Source organism: Schistocerca nitens, chromosome 4 (genome assembly GCF_023898315.1).
Source record: "Schistocerca nitens isolate TAMUIC-IGC-003100 chromosome 4, iqSchNite1.1, whole genome shotgun sequence".
NCBI lineage: Eukaryota > Metazoa > Arthropoda > Insecta > Orthoptera > Acrididae > Schistocerca > Schistocerca nitens.
The window spans coordinates 683,509,701-683,529,004 of NC_064617.1; the positions used below are offsets into that span (position 1 = coordinate 683,509,701).

General features: G+C 38.1%; 1 protein-coding gene across 3 annotated transcripts in view; it reads right to left on the minus strand.

The window, feature by feature from the left end:
- The window catches only part of LOC126251862 (rho-related BTB domain-containing protein 1), a 548,446-nt gene that overhangs the window by 71,557 nt on the left and 457,585 nt on the right, over positions 1-19,304 (minus strand). For all 3 annotated transcript variants that reach the window (XM_049952547.1, XM_049952549.1, XM_049952548.1), the window contains 2 exons: positions 8,676-8,796; positions 7,871-8,035 (listed from right to left, as the gene is read on the minus strand). In XM_049952547.1, the coding sequence (XP_049808504.1) occupies positions 7,871-8,035; positions 8,676-8,796 (286 nt within the window). The remainder of the gene's footprint in view (positions 1-7,870; positions 8,036-8,675; positions 8,797-19,304) is intronic.

The window sequence follows — 19,304 nt, forward strand, 5'->3', positions numbered from 1 at the left end:
TGTACAGCAAGTTGAGTGACCACAGGAGAGAACAAGATGACTTAGACAAAATTTCTGGTTGGTGTGATGAGTGAAAATTAACTCTAAATGTAGAAAAGAGTACATTAATGTGGACAGGTAGGAAAAACAAACTTAATGTTTGGATACAGCATTAGTAGTGTACTGCTTGACATAACGCTGGGCATAACGCTGCAAAGTGATATGAAATGGAATGAGCATATGAGGATTGTGGTAGGGAAGGTGAATGGTTGACTCAGTTTATTTGGAGAATTCTAGGAAAATGTGCTTCCTATGTAAAGGAGACCATATATAGGATGTTAGTGAGACCTATTCTTGAGTACTGCTTGAGTGTTTGTGATCTATACCACATCAGATTAAAGGATGACATTGAAGCAATTCAGATTTGTTACAGGTAGGTTTAAACAACACACAAGTTTCATTGGGATGCTTTGGGGACTCATATGGGAATCCCTGGGGGGAAGGCAAGATTCTTTTCAACAACTACTACTAGGAAAATATAGAGAACCAGCATTTGAAGCTGACTGCAGAATGATTCTACTGCCTCCAACATACATTGTGTCCAAGGACCTTGAAGGTAAGATACGAGAAATTAGGGCTCATATGGAGGCCTATTGACAGTCGTTTTTCCCTTGTTCTGTTTGCAAGTGGAACAGGAAAGGAAATGACTAGTAGTGGAACACCACCACGCCCCATACAGTGAATAGCGGAGTATCAATGTAGGTGTAGATGAAGATGTAGAAATGGTAAAGTACTCAGAGCAGTGTGTCGAGGCAAGCTAGAGGCGAATCACAGATAAAGTGTTGCAAGTGTGCGGTCCTTCCATGCTACCCATTGATGTCTTCCTGTGTGTTCAGTATTCTCAGAGCAAAGGTATGGTCATAAACACATTAAATCATCTTATGCATTATTGCTATTTCTTTTCACAGCAAACTGAATTTTCTAGTTTTTGTAATGTCAGTATTTTGTTCCACATGTTTAATCAATCTCCAACATGTTACACTAAATAAGGCAGCCCTCAAGGCATGCATACAAAAATACTTTTCTAGCACATCAGTGCATCATCTAACAATGACATGTTTTAAACTTTGTTAATTTCACTGATGTCAAGTTTTGTGAAAATTTGGTAAATGTAATTTTTAGTTGGTAGTTTTCTTTGAACTATGAACATAACATTAAGGAGTTGGATAAATGGACTAAAAAAATGCTATTGTAAAATTTCTAAGTTTTCATCATTTTTAAGAAATATTTATGACATGAAAAAAATTACTTTTGTAAAGTTACAATTGATAGGAATGGATAAACAAGATGATTGTGCTTCAGAAATTTTGATACTTTCACCTTATTAACATAAATTAGGAAGGTGCAATTGCTGTTTTTGATTAACTTTCTACTTCTGCAATATTTTCTAGTACCATATTTACCTGAATATAAGACGAGATTTTTCCCAAATTTGTTATTCGAAAAATATGGGGTCATCTTATATTTGCAGATTAAACTAATGCTGTCAAGGTAAACATTTTTACAGTGTTCAGTGGATTAATATAGGGGTCTTTTAAATTTACAGATGAAGCTTTGGCTATTGTGGTTTCATACAAATTTATTTCGAAGAGTTCCAAAGGGTAGAGCTTAACAAACAATACTTTCATTCGAATGGGCTCAAGATTTTCTGCTGCACAGAAGTGCTCAATACTGTATTGATCTTGCTTGGTCAATCATGTGACACTTGATTTGCAGTGCTAATGCAACAGATGGATATGTGAGAAACTATGAACTAGGCACTACAACAATCTAATGCTCTGCTTAAAAATCAAACAATGGAGAATCCAGGATGGAAAGTAACAATAAAAAATTGACAATTTTGTGGAACACAGGTGGAAATACCATTAAATTCTATCAAGTCACGAACTTTTGTTGTATTTGAATAAGTTTGCAGCAGAAGTTTACATACATTTATTGATACCATGTCGTTGTTGTGGTCTTCAGTCCAGAGACTGGTTTGATGCAGCTCTCCATGCCACTCTATCCTGTGCAAGCTTCTTCATCTCCGAGTAACTACTGCAACCTACATCCTTCTGAATCTGCTTAGTGTACTCATCTCTTGGTCTCCCTCTACGATTTTTACCCTCCATGCTTTCCTCCAATACTAAATTGGTGATCCCTTGATGCCTCAGAATGTGTCCTATCAACCTATCCCTTGTTTTAGTCAGGTTGTGCCACAAATTCCTCTTCTCCCCAATTCTACTCAGTACCTTCCCATTAGTTACATGATCTACCCATCTAATCTTCAACATTCTCCTGTAGCACCACATTTTGAAAGCTTCTATTCTCTTTGTGTCTAAACTACACTCCTGGAAATTGAAATAAGAACACCGTGAATTCATTGTCCCAGGAAGGGGAAACTTTACTGACACATTCCTGGGGTCAGATACATCACATGATCACACTGACAGAACCACAGGCACATAGACACAGGCAACAGAGCATGCACAATGTCGGCACTAGTACAGTGTATATCCACCTTTCGCAGCAATGCAGGCTGCTATTCTCCCATGGAGACAACCGCAGAGATGCTGGATGTAGTCCTGTGGAACGGCTTGCCATGCCATTTCCACCTGGCGCCTCAGTTGGACCAGCGTTCGTGCTGGACGTGCAGACCGCGTGAGACGACGCTTCATCCAGTCCCAAACATGCTCAATGGGGGACAGATCCGGAGATCTTGCTGGCCAGGGTAGTTGACTTACACCTTCTAGAGCACGTTGGGTGGCACGGGATACATGCGGACGTGCATTGTCCTGTTGGAACAGCAAGTTCCCTTGCCGGTCTAGGAATGGTAGAACGATGGGTTCGATGACGGTTTGGATGTACCGTGCACTATTCAGTGTCCCCTCGACAATCACCAGTGGTGTACGGCCAGTGTAGGAGATCGCTCCCCACACCATGATGCCGGGTGTTGGCCCTGTGTGCCTCGGTCGTATGCAGTCCTGATTGTGGCGCTCACCTGCACGGCGCCAAACACGCATACGACCATCATTGGCACCAAGGCAGAAGCGACTCTCATCGCTGAAGACGACACGTCTCCATTCGTCCCTCCATTCACGCCTGTCGCGACACCACTGGAGGCGGGCTGCACGATGTTGGGGCGTGAGCGGAAGACGGCCTAACAGTGTGCGGGACCGTAGCCCAGCTTCATGGAGACGGTTGCGAATGGTCCTCGCCGATACCCCAGGAGCAACAGTGTCCCTAATTTGCTGGGAAGTGGCGGTGCGGTCCCCTACGGCACTGCGTAGGATCCTACGGTCTTGGCGTGCATCCGTGCGTCGCTGCGGTCCGGTCCCAGGTCGACGGGCACGTGCACCTTCCGCCGACCACTGGCGACAACATCGATGTACTGTGGAGACCTCATGCCCCACGTGTTGACCAATTCGGCGGTACGTCCACCCGGCCTCCCGCATGCCCACTATACGCCCTCGCTCAAAGTCCGTCAACTGCACATACGGTTCACGTCCATGCTGTCGCGGCATGCTACCAGTGTTAAAGACTGCAATGGAGCTCCGTATGCCACGGCAAACTGGCTGACACTGACGGCGGCGGTGCACAAATGCTGCGCAGCTAGCGCCATTCGACGGCCAACACCGCGGTTCCTGGTGTGTCCGCTGTGCCGTGCGTGTGATCATTGCTTGTACAGCCCTCTCGCAGTGTCCGGAGCAAGTATGGTGGGTCTGACACACCGGTGTCAATGTGTTCTTTTTTCCATTTCCAGGAGTGTATTTATCATCCATGTTTCACTTCCGTATAAGGCTACACTCCATACAAATACTTTCAGAAAAGACTTCCTGGCACTTAAATCTATACTCGATGTTAACAAATTTTTCTTCTTCAGATATGCTGTCCTTGCCATAGCCAGTCTACATTTTCTACCCTCTCTCCTTCAACCATCATCAGTTATTTTGCTGCCCAAGTAGAAAAACTCTTCTACTACTTTAAGTACCTCATTTCCTAATCTGATTCCCTCAGCATCACCTGATTTAATTCAACTATCCTTGTTTTGCTTTAGTTGATGTTCATCTTATACTCTCCTTTCAGGACACTGTCAATTCTGTTCAACTGCTCTTCCAGGTGCTTTGCTGTCTCTGACAGAATTACAACATAATTGGCAAACCTCAAAGTTTTTGTTTCTTCACCATTGATATTAATTCCTACTCCAAACTGATACCATGTATGTATGTTTATGCTGCTTTTTAAGTAAATGTATCTTTCACTGGCGAAAATGTTGTTCTTCAAAAAACATTACATGATTCTGAACCCAAGTCAGTATTTGATTTGGTTGTGAGAAACTATGAAGTGTATCGCAAATGAAAGTTTGGCAACTGTTCATGTATTAGAATACTGGGGGAAAACATTACCAGCTTTTAATTAGCTTTAGAACAAGATGGTGACATTCAAATGAAATGAGAAAGAAAATTAATCCAGAATTAGACATCTAATAAACAAAATAAATCACTTTAAACTGATTGCAATTGTTATTGCAAGAATAAATTATAGCAGAAAGACCCATTGTGGAAATAGAATCAACAGATGACACTAGATCGCAGAATGAGTGAATGTTTGAGAACTGGACTGAATTGTGAGTGCCATATTTCATTTATGTATTAGTTGCTGTTGTTACATGTAACCTGTGAATATTGCTCAAGCACAGAACTACAATAGGCTTGGATGCGGGAACAGTGACATGAGCTCAGCTGGGAACTATAATGGGTATGGGGAAGGGAGTGGTGAGCAGGGAGAAAATTTCATCTTGCTGCGAACAATGGGAATCTATATTGCATACTTTGGCTCTTTATGAATATCTGCCATGTTTAAACTGCAGTTTGTCTGAATCCATTTGTACCTGGAACTGAACTGATTTTAAAACTGAAAAAATACTCAACAACAACGTACATTTCTGCAGGAGAAGCAATAAATCTAGACTGGGAACTGTGGCATACTTAATTTGCTTTGTGCAGCAATGTTGTCGATACTCCCCTTGGGATATTTCATTAATTTCTGGCATTTTTCTTTTATCTCAAGAAATCCTTGCTTCTCATGCATTTTGGAAACAATTAGTGGGGTACTGATATCAAACCTGTTCCTGACAGACGGAATCTGTCTTTACTCATCTCTGCTCCAGTGGAATAATGCTGATGATGGGGATGCCTTTTACTAAAGGCAGGGTGCAGTTTGGCATCTGATGACAGGGTTTCATGTGTCTGAGCTAGTAACTTCAGCCTGAGCTATCATAACAATTGACTTACAGGTGTGTGCAGTGTCATGAAATTGCATATAAAAGTGTAAAATTAGAAGAATGTGTTTAGTTTCATACCTGATAAATGCATACATCATTAACAGATGACTATACAGAACAAGATGGCAATGGCAAACTCTGAAGCACTTTGTAAATAAGTGATTGTGATTGTGGAAAAATTGTGATTAGGACGTAGAGACACTTCACTTATGCCTCAATAATAATAAATTCTGTTAATTTCAACTGTGTATTTTTGCATCACATTTTATTATTTTGGTGTAAATTTATGGAATGAAGGAGAGAAAGATTTGGTAGGACATATGCCAGTAGGCTAATAATCAGAAACTATTGTGAACTGGCACATGTACCTTGGGAGTAAATCTGCACTTCAGGTGCTGTCATTATTTGAAGTCTGATGCCACATAACCCAGACAGCGTAATAGCTCACCATTTCTTAATAGAAAAGGAGGAGGGGCTTACAAGATGCAAAATGCAGAGAAATTAAGAGGCAGATCTGACCAGTACTACTAATCAAAGAGTCTTTCCTAAATCATTCCTCGCCATTTTATTTCAAAAAGAAGCACTCCTGATGTGATGTAACACATTTTTAATAATCATGCTCTAACATTTCAGAGCATCATAATTTAAGAATTTAGGTACGTTCATGTTTCTGCACAGTTATGCCATTCTTCATATCATAATATACGACATACTTTAACTATTCTACTGATTTTTATTCATTCTGTCACACTCATGACTGGATGCTGAATTTAAAATTTATTTCCTACTGTTTGTCACTTCTTACTACTCTTAGTCCCACATTTTTCTTTATCATCTGGTTTCACTCCAAACAATGGAAAGTCCAGGATGGAATAAAAACAGTATGGAATGGATACATCACTACCCATCACACAGAGGAGGCACTGAGTAGCAGACAGATACAATGAAAAAGACACTAGAAATATTTTAGCTTTTGCAGAAAGTCCTTCTTCAGAAGTAGAAAACTCACAACATATTCAAAAAAGCACAACTCTCACATACATGGCCACTACCTCTGGATGTTAAGGCTGTCACAACCCATAGTGCTCAGAGACAGTGGCCATGTGTGCATGAGTTGTGCTTGTGTGAATTATGTGTGAGTTTTTTGCTTCTGAAGAAGTACTGTCTGAAAATTGACAAATTTATAGCAATTCTTCTCATTGTGACTGTCTGTGACTCAATTCTTCCTCTATATGGTGAGTAGCAATCTATCATTTTCATGTTGTTGTTATTCCATCAAGTTTCACTTATAACTTTCAATACAGAAACAATATTGTAGTTTTCCTCTCATTTAAATGATGATGCAAGCGTGGAAAAAAATACTGATCTAGTGTCATCATAGTGCCACTTTTCTGTTCCTTGTGTTTCTTAAGGTAAGAAGTTGTAAAATTGTTCTTGTATTCTTTTTGAAAACTGGTCCTTTAAAAGGGCATAATCAGTTTCTCATGCAAAATTATCATCTCTCAGGGGTGATCGGGTGGTAAAATAACATGTTAATGGACAAGATAGACAAGATAGATGATTTGATAAGAGAGAATTTCAGATGACAGTGTCATGATAGCAATGTACGTTTCCTGTAGGCTCAGGTTACAAGGTTCTTGTGTAAGGGAGGGGATGCAACGAAAAAGAGAAATTCCAACTCCATAAAACCAATACTGAAGATTAAATGAAGCAGTTCAGAACAATGTGTAGATGAGTTCTCCTCTCTCTGTTCTACTTATGAAAAGCTTTCTGTATCTCTTCAGCCTTAAATCTTCTCTTTCTTCATTTTTGCTCCGTCTTTCCTGTTTCTTTTCTTTAGGTTTTTTCATAGTTTAAATCTTTTGCTGCTTTTTCATGTTCTGCACCTCTACCAATGATTTTCACAAACCACCCTACTAAGTTCTCCAAATATGCAGCAAGTGCCAGTTATGCAATATGACATTTGTCAGTGAATTCCATCCACTGCCCCATCAGTGACTTACTGCTCTGATTTCTGCTGAATTCTTACTAATCTAATATTATTATACATATATCTTCTTTCTCTTTTTCATTTCTGTACTTAAATCTGCTTTTGCATGGTTGATTCAGAAGATAATTCTGCATACTAGTACTTGATATACTACTATTTCATTCATTTTGGTAAAATTCATATTTTATAGCTATTCACTGGGTTCTGAAATTATTTTTTTGTGCTATTCTATTGTATTATATTTTGATAATACTTTAAACAATATTTTTAAGTTTAAGTTTAATATGTGATACATCATATAGTTAAAAGACAAAAACCATATTTCTCTTTGTTTCCATTCCTGTATATAACAGACACAACCAAGCTCTGTACAGTGTCATTTCAACATCAATGTACAGAATAAGTTAGGAACAATATATAAGATACGTGGCATTTAAAGAACCTAGAGCTCCTTTAAAGAGTGTTTGTAATTTTATTAATTATTTAGTTCACAGGAAACTGATCTGAATTGCAGTAAATCACATGCAACTTTGACTTTTTTTGGCAGTAACATGTATAATAACATAATGGAAACTTACTTGCAATTCACAGTACCGTGGGTCAATGGATCCTGTGTACAAAAACTGTAGGCATTGCTGCATGGCTTGTGGTGTTACCAGTTTAGTTAATGTTATTACAGTCTGAACACTGCAGCATGGCCTGTTAGGTCTCTGGCTCCCTCCAACAGTATTGGTAGCCTCACACTGAAAATTGAAAGCAACACATGTACTAATGAAATTGACAAGATAAGCATTAGATAATAAAAGGAGTTTTCTGAAATCATTTGAATGATAGATGAGTGATATCAAACTGTTTTTCAAAATTATTCAGTAGTTCAAGTTTATAAAAATTACAATAAAGGTGGCAGACAAAAGCTACATTTGAAAAGAGAAGACACTGCATGTTTCTAAATAAAGTAAATAACATCTTCATTTCATCACAGCTGCAGATAAATGTATTGTTATTAGAATCCTGGAACTTCTGTATGCTCTTATTGTATGTTGTATGTGTGGGAGATGGGAGGAGAGGAGTAGGAGAGAGAGGGAGGGAGGGAGGGAGGAGAGTGAGGGTGGGAGGGAGGGAGGGATTGGGGGGGCAAGACAGAGAGAGAGAGAGAGAGAGAGAGAGAGAGAGAGAGAGAGAGAGAGAGAGAGAGAGAGAGAGTAGTATCATACAACAGTTCATAGTCAATTGACTTTTTTAAGTTCTTTTTTTTTTAGTGACTGAAGTTTCACATCTGCCTGTAATTACATTACGAAAACATATCTTGCTAAAACTATTAATGTTTTCTGAAAAAGTTCACATCAACACACAGGTGACACACTAGAGAATATTGCACAATACCTGTTCAATTCTAATTGCTTGGAGAGCTGGATGGTTGAGTTCTCGTGAAGACCCTAATCTCTTACTGCTGTCTGTGGTGAGGACCTGGCAACTGGAGCGCCGTTTCAACTGCTCCCAGACACTTGACAAATGAAAAACTTTGTAATATAATATGGGTATTAGTGCTAAATCAATTTTTTCATGCAAGATAACAGAGAGCATTTATTATTTTCAAACTTAATAAAGTAATATGAACAGAGCAACAATACTTACATTTACATATTCCTCTGAAAACTTATGGTTATCAGAAATATTTATGGAGCCTCCACATACAGTCTGCTAATATGCACTTTTGTGTGGGAAGTTCTGTGTGAGTCAGTTGCTAGTTGAAAGAATTGGACACTCTCCGAATCGTGAATAATCGTTAGTGTATGCTGCAGGTGCTTGAATTTGCAGTACTGTGCCAATAATTGGGGAAATGAAGTTCTTAGAAGGGTATTTTTAATGAAAAAATTAATAAAAGTACTCCAGGAGTAATACATTCTTTTCTTCTAAAATTAAACTGGGATAAGTGGAAAAGAGAAAATAACTGTCAACACTATGCTATTAATTGGAAAACTGTCAACACTATGCCATTAACTGGAAATGTAATTAGAGTGTGACAAGGGGCAGTTAGATATAAATAAACACAATGGGGCCACATAAGGAGTCACAATACCTAGAACTCAACTATAAAAGGAACAAAAATAATATCCTCAACAAAAAAATTCCAATAATACCAAAAAAGAGACAACAAGAATCTTTTAGAAATTGTTTTAAGGATCTTAAAATTAAACATTTTCTATCATTATATGCGTGGAAGACCATTGAGACTGCATTATAAGATCCCCAAAATTGGAGAACGATGACTCCATTCATAGCCTTAAGACAAGAAATGGAACAGAACCAAGGAGCCTTTCACATAGGTTACAAACGTTTGTAAAATGACATCTGTATTCCAGTATCAAATTAATGAAAGCACTGTTAAGAAATCTTGGAAGCCCGAAACTGAGAAGAATTTCCCTCCAACACTGAAATAAACTCTGATAGAAAAACATGGGTAGTAACAGTATGCTGAAGGAGCTGAAGTAACTAATAAATTTTTTGTGTGACAGGAGCAGAAAGTGAAGCAGTATTTTCATATTATGTCAGTCATGCACAACGAATTTTTAAACCCTGTGGTAACTCTGTTATGAGAGTTTACTAGTATTGCAAATTATTGTGTATTATATATGTGTGTAAAACACTGCATATTATAGATATTATGCATATACTATGTAGAGTATTGTATGTATATTTCCGAGTTTACAAGCAGAATGACATCCTACTTTTCAAGTACATAGATGTAAGTACAGTGCCATCAACCTGACGGTTGCTTTGAACACTATAGTGCTCCTCTGACTTTTAAACTGACTAACACAGCCAGTTATAGGCACACCTATGGTTTAACATATGCTCCGAGCCAAGGTGCAGCTCAGCATTTATAACATTAACAAACATACCCAAATGGTTAGTGGCAGATGAAAATCCTGGGAGTGATTAGGGATTGAACCCAAGGCCTTTGAATGTATAAAATTTAATTTACAGGCCCTACAAATTTTACACTCCAATCACAAGTAATGCCAAATTTAGTAGTCCAAAGACTACTGACTGGACCATGACTAATGAAGAGACAAGAAATAAATGATATACCAGTATGCAGTTTTTGCCATAATTACGTAATGGAATCAATAAATTACACATCCAAGGTCTGAGAACATGACAACAATAAGAGACAAAGGAAAAGTATATACATTAGTTGACAGAGGATCTCTTTCAAGTTTTAAGCACTCCTCACAGATATTCATTGTACATTCTTCTTTCTGATGCAAAAATCAATATAAGTCATAACTGATACTAGTGATTGCATTACTGCTTTTTTTCTGAAAGCAGTTACAAAGTTAGTTACTTGTTCCATAGATGATATTCACAACAAACATTTTGATGTGGAACATTCAATGGAACAAGCATAGAACACATACACACTTCTAAAAAATAAAAAATAATATTTTTATGACTACATGTACAGGTCTTTTTTAGTAAACCTTACATTATTTCTATTCAAGAATTCCTCTATAATATAGAATCTACTGTTAAGGATACACATCTTTAATCTACACATGAAAATTCTTCTGCTATCTGTCAGACATTTCATCTCCAAGGGTAGATTGTCAAACAGTTTTATAGCTGCCTATTTCGACCATTTGTGTGACAAAGCTACATTCATTAAGCAGTAATGAAGATCATTTGTCCTTCTAGTGTTGGATGTGTGAATATGTCTGTTACTTTAAAACTCAGTTGGATTGTTGATAACAAACTTCAGAAATGAATAATTTTACTGTGAAGCTGGGGTTAATATTTTAAACTCTTTTTTGCACTTCACAAAATGAAGAAAAAGTGGTATTCTATGACTATAATATCAGTAAGTCACAGTTGGAATCTGTCAACTCACATTAATGTCTGCATATAACACTTTGTAGGGATGTGAACTGGAACAATCACATACACAGAGGTGACAAAAGTCATAGGATAGTGATATGCACATATACAGATGGCAGTAGTATTCCATACACAAGGTATAAAAGGGCAGTTCATTGTCAGAGCTGTCATTTGTACCCAGGTGATTCATTTGAAAAGGTTTCTGACATGATTATAGCCACACAACAGACATTAACAGTCTTTGGATGCAGAATAGCAGTTGGAGCCAGATGCATGGAACATTCCATTTGAGAAATTCTTAGGGAATCCAATATTTCAAGTTGCACAGTGTCAAGAGTGCCCCAAGAGTACCAAATTTCAGGCATTACCTCTCACCACAGACAATACAATGGTCAATGGCCATCACTTAACGACTGCGAGTAGCAGGTTTGTGTAGAGTTGTCAGTGCTAACAGATAAGCAACAGTGTGTGAAATAGATGCAGAAACCAATGTGGAACATTCGGTAAACATCTCCGTTAGGACAGTGTGACAAAATCTGGTGTTAATGGGCCATGGCAGCAGATGACCAACATGAGTGTTTTTGCTAACAGGATTAAATCAGCTGCAGTGCCTCTCATTGGCTTGTGACCATATTGGTTGGACCCTAGATGACTGGCAAACCTTGGCTTGGTCAAATGCGTCACAATTTCAGTTGATAAGAGGTTTGAGTGTGGTGTAGACCCTACAAAGCCCCAGGCCTAAGTTGTCCACAAGGCACTGTGCAAGCTGGTAGTGGCCCCATAATGGTGTGGGCTCTGTTTTCATGGGATAGACTTGGTCCTGTGGTCCAACTGAACAAATCATTGACTGGAAATGGTTATGTTCGGCTAGTTGGAGACCATTTGCAGTCATTCATAGACTTCATGTTCCCAAACAAAAGTAGAATTTTTATGGATGACAATGCACCATGTCACCAGGCCCCCAGTTGTTTGTGATTGGTTTGAAGAACAATATGGACAATTCGAACAAATGATTTGGCCACCCAGATCAGCTGACATTAATCCCATGAAAATTTATGGGACATAATCAAGAGGTCAGTTCATGCACAATATACTGTACCACCAATACTTTAGCAATTATGGTCGGCTACAGAGGCAGCATGGTTCAATATTTATGCAGGGGACTTTCAGTGACTTGTTGAATCAAATGGTTCAAATGGCTCTGAGCACTATGAGACTCAACTGCTGTGGTCATAAGTCCCCTAGAACTTAGAACTACTTAAACCTAACTAACCTAAGGACAGCACACAACACCCAGCCATCACGAGGCAGAGAAAATCCCTGACACCGCTGGGAATCGAACCCGGGAATTTTTTGAATCCTTACCACATTGAGCTCCTGCACTATGCTGGGCATAAGGAGGACCAATGTGATATTAGGAGGTATCTCATGACCTCTGCCACCTCAGTGCAGTCTCAGGCACAGATAAAGCAAGTGGGGAGACTTCAGTTTATTGGTAGAATAGTAAGGAAATTCAATCAGTCTACAAAGGAGATTGCTTACAAATCAGTTGTGCAATCCATTCTAGAATATTGCTTAAGTGTGTAGGAGCCAGACCAAATATGACTAACAGGGGATACTGAATGTACACAGAGAAATGAAATGAAATGATTGTATAGCATTGATGGCTGGGAATCTCCACCCAGAGAAGTTTGGCCACTGAATTGAAAGTCTTTTCAGTTGATACCACAATGAGCAACTTGTGTTTTGATGATTATGATAATGACAACACATCACCCAATCCCTGAACAGAGAAAATCTCCAACCCGGCCAGGACTCAAATCCAGGCCCACGGCATGGCAGTCAGATGCACTGACCAGGGGGCGGACGTATACAGAGAAAAGCTGCACAAATGGTCAGACGTTTGTTTGACCTATGACTGAGTGTTACAGAGGTGCTGAAGAGAGTGAGGTTTCACATTCTTGAAGATAGAGGTAAACTATTCCTAGAAAGCCTAATTGCAAAGTTTCACGAATCCGCTTTAAATGATCGACTTAGAAATATATACATATCACTCCTGCAGCGATCTTGATGATAAAATTATATTAATTACAGTGCACTCAAGGATATTTAACAGTAATTCTTCCTGTACTTCATACAAGAATGGAGTGGGAGAAGGTCCCAACAAATGCTACAATTGGACACACACACTCTGATGTAATGATGTAAATCAACTTAAGAGATGAGAAATGTGAGATGGATTCTGTATGTCAGATGTTGACAGGGTTTAATTGCACAACTCTACTTCAACAAACTCCACACTACGTGCTCTTGAGAATTAACACATTTGTGGCAGTGAAAGAAAGTGACTGCCAGAATATACTCTGTGTAGCTGATGCTACTGTTTGCTGACATAGAACTCTTGACACTGGATTAATAATAGTTTTTACTTTGGCCTGAGATACTGGAATAAAAAGATGTGTTGTCAGAGCAGCTCTAATTGTATTGTGCACAGCAGCCATTATTGAATTCGTTAGGGAGTTAAGTTTATTTAAATGCTGAGATATAATATCTCGTGAAAAGAAATACAAATGTGGCTGTTTTGTTGAAGAGAACTGTTGTATAAATAAATATGTATTCAAAAGTTACAAATTTAATCATTTTAACAACTTTGGAAATCTGAGTTTCACATTTACATACACACATGATTAGACATTCATCTCTGCTGCTTTATGAGTGCTAGTTCAAGTCTGCATGTGGTCCAGTTCGATACCAACAGTCCATCTTTGCATTGGAACTGTAATTTACTAATATTTTCTCCCCCCAAAACTGAGACAACTACATTCATACATCCCAGAATGCGCTATGAATGTAGGTAGCCACACATGTCTAACATGAGAATTAAACTTAACTAAGCTTTTCAAGAGAGTGGAGTGCAACAGCAGCAGTGTAGAGTGCGATGACTATGGCTTCATATAAATACCAACTGATCATTATAACAACTGTACAAACGTACATTATACAGGTAAACTTATTAAACATACACATAGCTGGACAGCCCTGAAAGCTTAGATCCATTTAGGGGGGAAAAATCCAATGTGAAGTACATCAACTTTTGACTTAACATTCAAGAAACATTTATTCCAGCTTGAACACTTCAGGTTTAATATACACTAAAGTAAATCACAATTTAAATGTCTCTCCTTTTATATTTCTGTCACCATATAAAACTGCCATGCACATCACAGTGATTTGCAAAGTGTAGATGTAGATTCTCAGTTGCATAAAGAGATGCCTGCAAGATGTATGTGAATGAAACCTACACATAATTCTTATAACTTACTTTAGCCAAAGTAAGGAGCTACCCCAGAATATCATCCCTCAAGACATCAGTGAAAGTGGAGAGTCATTTGAGGTATGAACATGATTATCTGATATAATCCTGTAACTCAAAAAGAAAAAAATGGAATTACGTCAGGTGACTATTCTGAACACTAAAGAAGACACTTATAATGAGATGCTTATGATTCCAAGGTGGCAGGGTATACAACAACAGTGCCTTCAACAACTGTGAAACCACTACATTATTGGCCATGTAACTACACCTAATGGCTCACACAATTTTTTTCATTGGCTTTCTTGGTGAATGATTCTTGCACATAATGCAACTTCTCTGACGATAATTCTGGCCAACAAATGTTTTTTTTTTTGTTTTTTGTTTTTTTTTTTCTTGTTTTTTTTCCTGTTCACGAGCTGTGATACTGAATTTCTTGTACCATTATTAATTGTTCTCTCTGTTGGAACTTCTGATATGAAATCTCCATGGAGTCATCTTAATTGACTCACTGACTTCAGTGAATTTCAGGATGGAAAATGCTCTATCAGTTCCATGTCAGCTATGGTCTCACACTATTATCCCTTTATGAAACACCCTGTAACTGTATCACATATGAATTGCATGTCATGATTTGGGAAGATTTTCTATCAACTCATGCATGTCTTATTTCAGTGTATTATACAGCTGTCATTTAGTATTCTTCTGAAACCACAGCGATTCTTGTGAATAACTCAGTGGCTGTACATCAAAAAAGTTTTACTTTGATTCATCATTATCCACAGTTAGCATACTAAGAACTAATACCTCAGAACTTCAGAGGCATGAGCTTTCTATAGAGACTGCTATCACTGCTTGCCTTCTTTGTCCCATTTTCTCCTTGTACTTCCATTATTCTCTGTTTCCCCAACAACCTGTTATTCATTTTTTCATATCTTTATGTGATGCATCCTCAATTTTTTCTATTCCTCTCCATTTTAATCACATCTGTCCTTTCTGCAACACTGACTTGTTTATTCTCTTAATAAATTCTAACTCATTGGAGTTTCATATAACATCTGTTACTATTATTTTATAGATGATTTTCTCTTGTTTCCTCTTGTCCTAGATAGTTTTCCCATTTCATCCTTCAATAGAATTTTTTCTCCAGTGACTTCCTATCTTTTCCAAATAAAGTAACTGCTAGCTTAAAAGGCTTTTCCTCCTGTGTATTTTTTGGTGAATATAATTTTTCATTTCAAATATCTTACAGAAAACAGCACTTCACAATAACATTTGTAATATCACCAACAGATTACAAAAAATGTGACAATATGACAAAATCACAGGTTGTATTTTTACTGGGGGAGTAGCACGAGGAACTTGGTGATATGTTCAAAGAAGCAATTCTGTGACAATGTATGCAATGTAAAAAATAAAAAACCAGACAAGTGTGAGCAGAATTTTCACTCTAAGGGTTTCATACAAACTTAATTATTTACATAGACAAATCATCTATAAGTTTTGAGGAATGAATCTGCGAGTATCAAAGTATGTGGCACATACATGGATGTATCTTTTGATTGTATTGACATAGAAGCTTAATTTTTTTACACTGACAAGGGATTGTAGACCTTACTATTTGACATCAATTTCAACTTGATACCTCTACCCATTCCTGAGACAGATAGAAAACAAGGTTATCCAGGTCACCCAAAATGCAATGCCCTGAAGGAAGAATCCAACTCAAGCTAAATATGCAGTATGTACATGACTAGCATTTCAGCACAGGTGCACACCATGGGTGCCAGTAGCACCACTTGCAAGCACTAAATAAAGGGGAGCAGACAGCCATGTGGATGTACCAGCATTTTTCTTTTGTGCGATTGTTTTGTGTGAGCAGCTCCAGTATGCCTCATAGAAGACAGCAAGTGTCTTTTGAGCATGTTTCAGAGTTCAACTGAGGAAGAGTAGTTGCCTGTAGGGATTGCGGATTAGCAGATTATCCTTCATATAAATTGGTGATTGTGTCAGACGGAACCAAGCAACTGTGATGGGGAACTGTTATCACTGGATGCAGGAAGGAATAACAGACTGATGGGACTGATTGTGACCCCCTTTGTCCATGTGTATTATTTGACATCATTTGCAGCAGAATGGACTGTGCCCAAAGCATCCATTGCTGCATTTACCACTGAGTCAATTGCACAGGTGTTTGTGCTGGCAATGAATGAAGGACATGGACAATGGAATGGAATGACATTGTTTGTACTAATGAACCCTGTTTCTGCCCACAACACCATGATGGTTGGACTACAGTCTGGAGACATTGTGGTGAGACATTGTTGAGCTGTATGCCTCACCATGCTGATCGTGCACCCCTTATTATGGTTTACAGTATTCCTTCAAAATTTGATGACGGCCACATTGCAACAGGATAATGCTTCACCACACATGGCATGCAATGTTAAAGAGTTCTTTATTGTCCCTTGGATTGCATTGCACCTTGGCCTCCCTGTTCTCCCAATCTCTCGCCTATTGAAAACATCTGGTTGATGATTGTGGACTGACTGTCCCAGGATACACCATCCACTGCTATGTCAGATCACTTTTGTCAATATGTGGAAGCAGCATCAACTGCTATACCCCAACAACACATCCAGAACCTTTCTGCTTCAATGCCCAGGAATGTAGCAGCAGTTATAGCCAGCAACAGCGGCAACCCTCAATACTGATTTCATCATATTTCTCACTTTACATGAGGTTGTATTTTCAGTCATGTGATCTTTGTACAATGAGTTATCTCCCAAATAAATTTGGCTCTGATCAATCTCTCTGGTCATTCTTGGTGTTGCATTTTGAATGGCCAGCAGAGTATAAGGGCTCTGTTTTTCACTGACTGAGGTATGATATCCTAAAAATATACATATAAAAAGACATTAGTTATAAAACTATAATTTGTGTCTTTTGAGCAATATAATAAAATGTGAACCCACAAACTGAAAATACAAAAATAAAAGAGGCTATGGGAAATGTCCGACTAACAAAGGCTGGAAAAGAAACAGCTTTTTAAGGTACCTAAGCTTCAGTTCATACCAGATATGCCTTCTGATTTTGTGCATGGAAGGTGTTTCCTGTAGATTCATGGGAAAACAATAACATAACTATTAATTATGTAAATAATTTGAGAGTAAACGAGACCACTCACTGAATAGGAGGAGGATTGAGTTGTTGACAGGCACATACAAAACAGAAAAAAAAAAACTTGCTAGCTTTCAGAATAAATCCCTTGTCGAGCTACAGCACAAATACAAAAACAAGAAAAAGGCACATGCGCACACGCACACACACACACACACACACACACACACACACACACACACACAAATATCTGTGCCCTACACTGCGCAGGCAGGACATACAATTGTGTGTGTGTGTGTGTGTGTGTGTGTGTGTGTGTGTGTGTGTGTGTGTGTGTTTGTACTCTAGCTTGACAAATGATTTTTCTAACAGGTATTTTTCTCTTTTGCATGTGCCTATTGATGACTCAAAGCTTGGGCTATTCGTGAGTGGTCTCCTTTACTGTTAAGTCATTTATGTTCTACCACAACAAGACAGAGAACATCAGAAGAGACAGAAGGAAGAATAACATTTTACATGTCATTGAGACCAAGATAACAGAGGTAGAAAACAAAGAATAATTCTGATGCTAAGCAGAAGTCAAGTAATATGTGGTTAAATTAATAGGTAAAAGAGATTTAGGGCACCACGCTTGCATGTTAATAAAAGTGACTGTCAGGTCTGCAGAGATGACAGAACATTTAGAACTATGTGAGTGTTTTGATAAAAAACCTCAACTAATGGTTAACTAACTGAGCTGCAGAATGTGTGAGTAAGGCACATACAGTTCTGCCATGCTTGGACCAAGATCTGTAACACTGATAGAAACAAAATTTAATATAGTACTGTTTCAGTTAAAGCCAATTAGAAGTAGGAGTACACACTGCAAAACTTATTCCTGAATATTATGAGTTTAGATAAGTTAGCCAAGTTGGAAGCAGAAAAATACAGGAAATACTACAAATAAAAGCAGTTGGCTTGTTTAACTGGTAGAAACTGGCAACATTTTAACTTAAATTCAAATTGCTGATAGATAGTAACTAAACAACTAGACTAGGTGAATCTCCAACCACATAAGAAGAGAGACAAAAAGAGAGTCAACTTTCTTGGCTAGAATATCAGATAAATTAAAAAATAACGGGGTCACAAGTTGTTTGATTCAAATATTTCAAGAAGGAATCTGATATGGTTTGTCTTTTTGAACACTATTAAAACACAGGGAGCAGAAATGAGCATGCTAGTTGTTATAAGCTAACAGCAAATGTAATATCAATAAGGAGAATTTTCTCCAACTCAATAATGTGCACATAAATTTTAAAAAAGTAATAATAAAACAAGATTGAGTAGATTCTGTGTAGAGAAGTACACTGACGTGTGTAGTTATACATTAATTTCCAAAAATACAATATTGTATTTGAATATCTTATTTATTAATGCACTTTGGTTCCCAACAGTTGACTACAACATATGGAAAAGAAAGCTCTTTTGTCAGTTAGTAGGCAGGAAAGAACCAACCTCTGCCACTGGTTTCTCAACATACTTGACTGTCATATGAAGACCTAAAAGAAACAGCTACTACCAACAAGAATCAGAGGCTGATCTAGAGTCATTCCACTTAGCAGTGTAAGGACAAATGAAGTTCTTGTAGAACAAGTAGCAGTCCCTATTTCACAACCTGGTGTTGATGACTGGTACAGAAAGCAGGTATAATGATTTGTTCA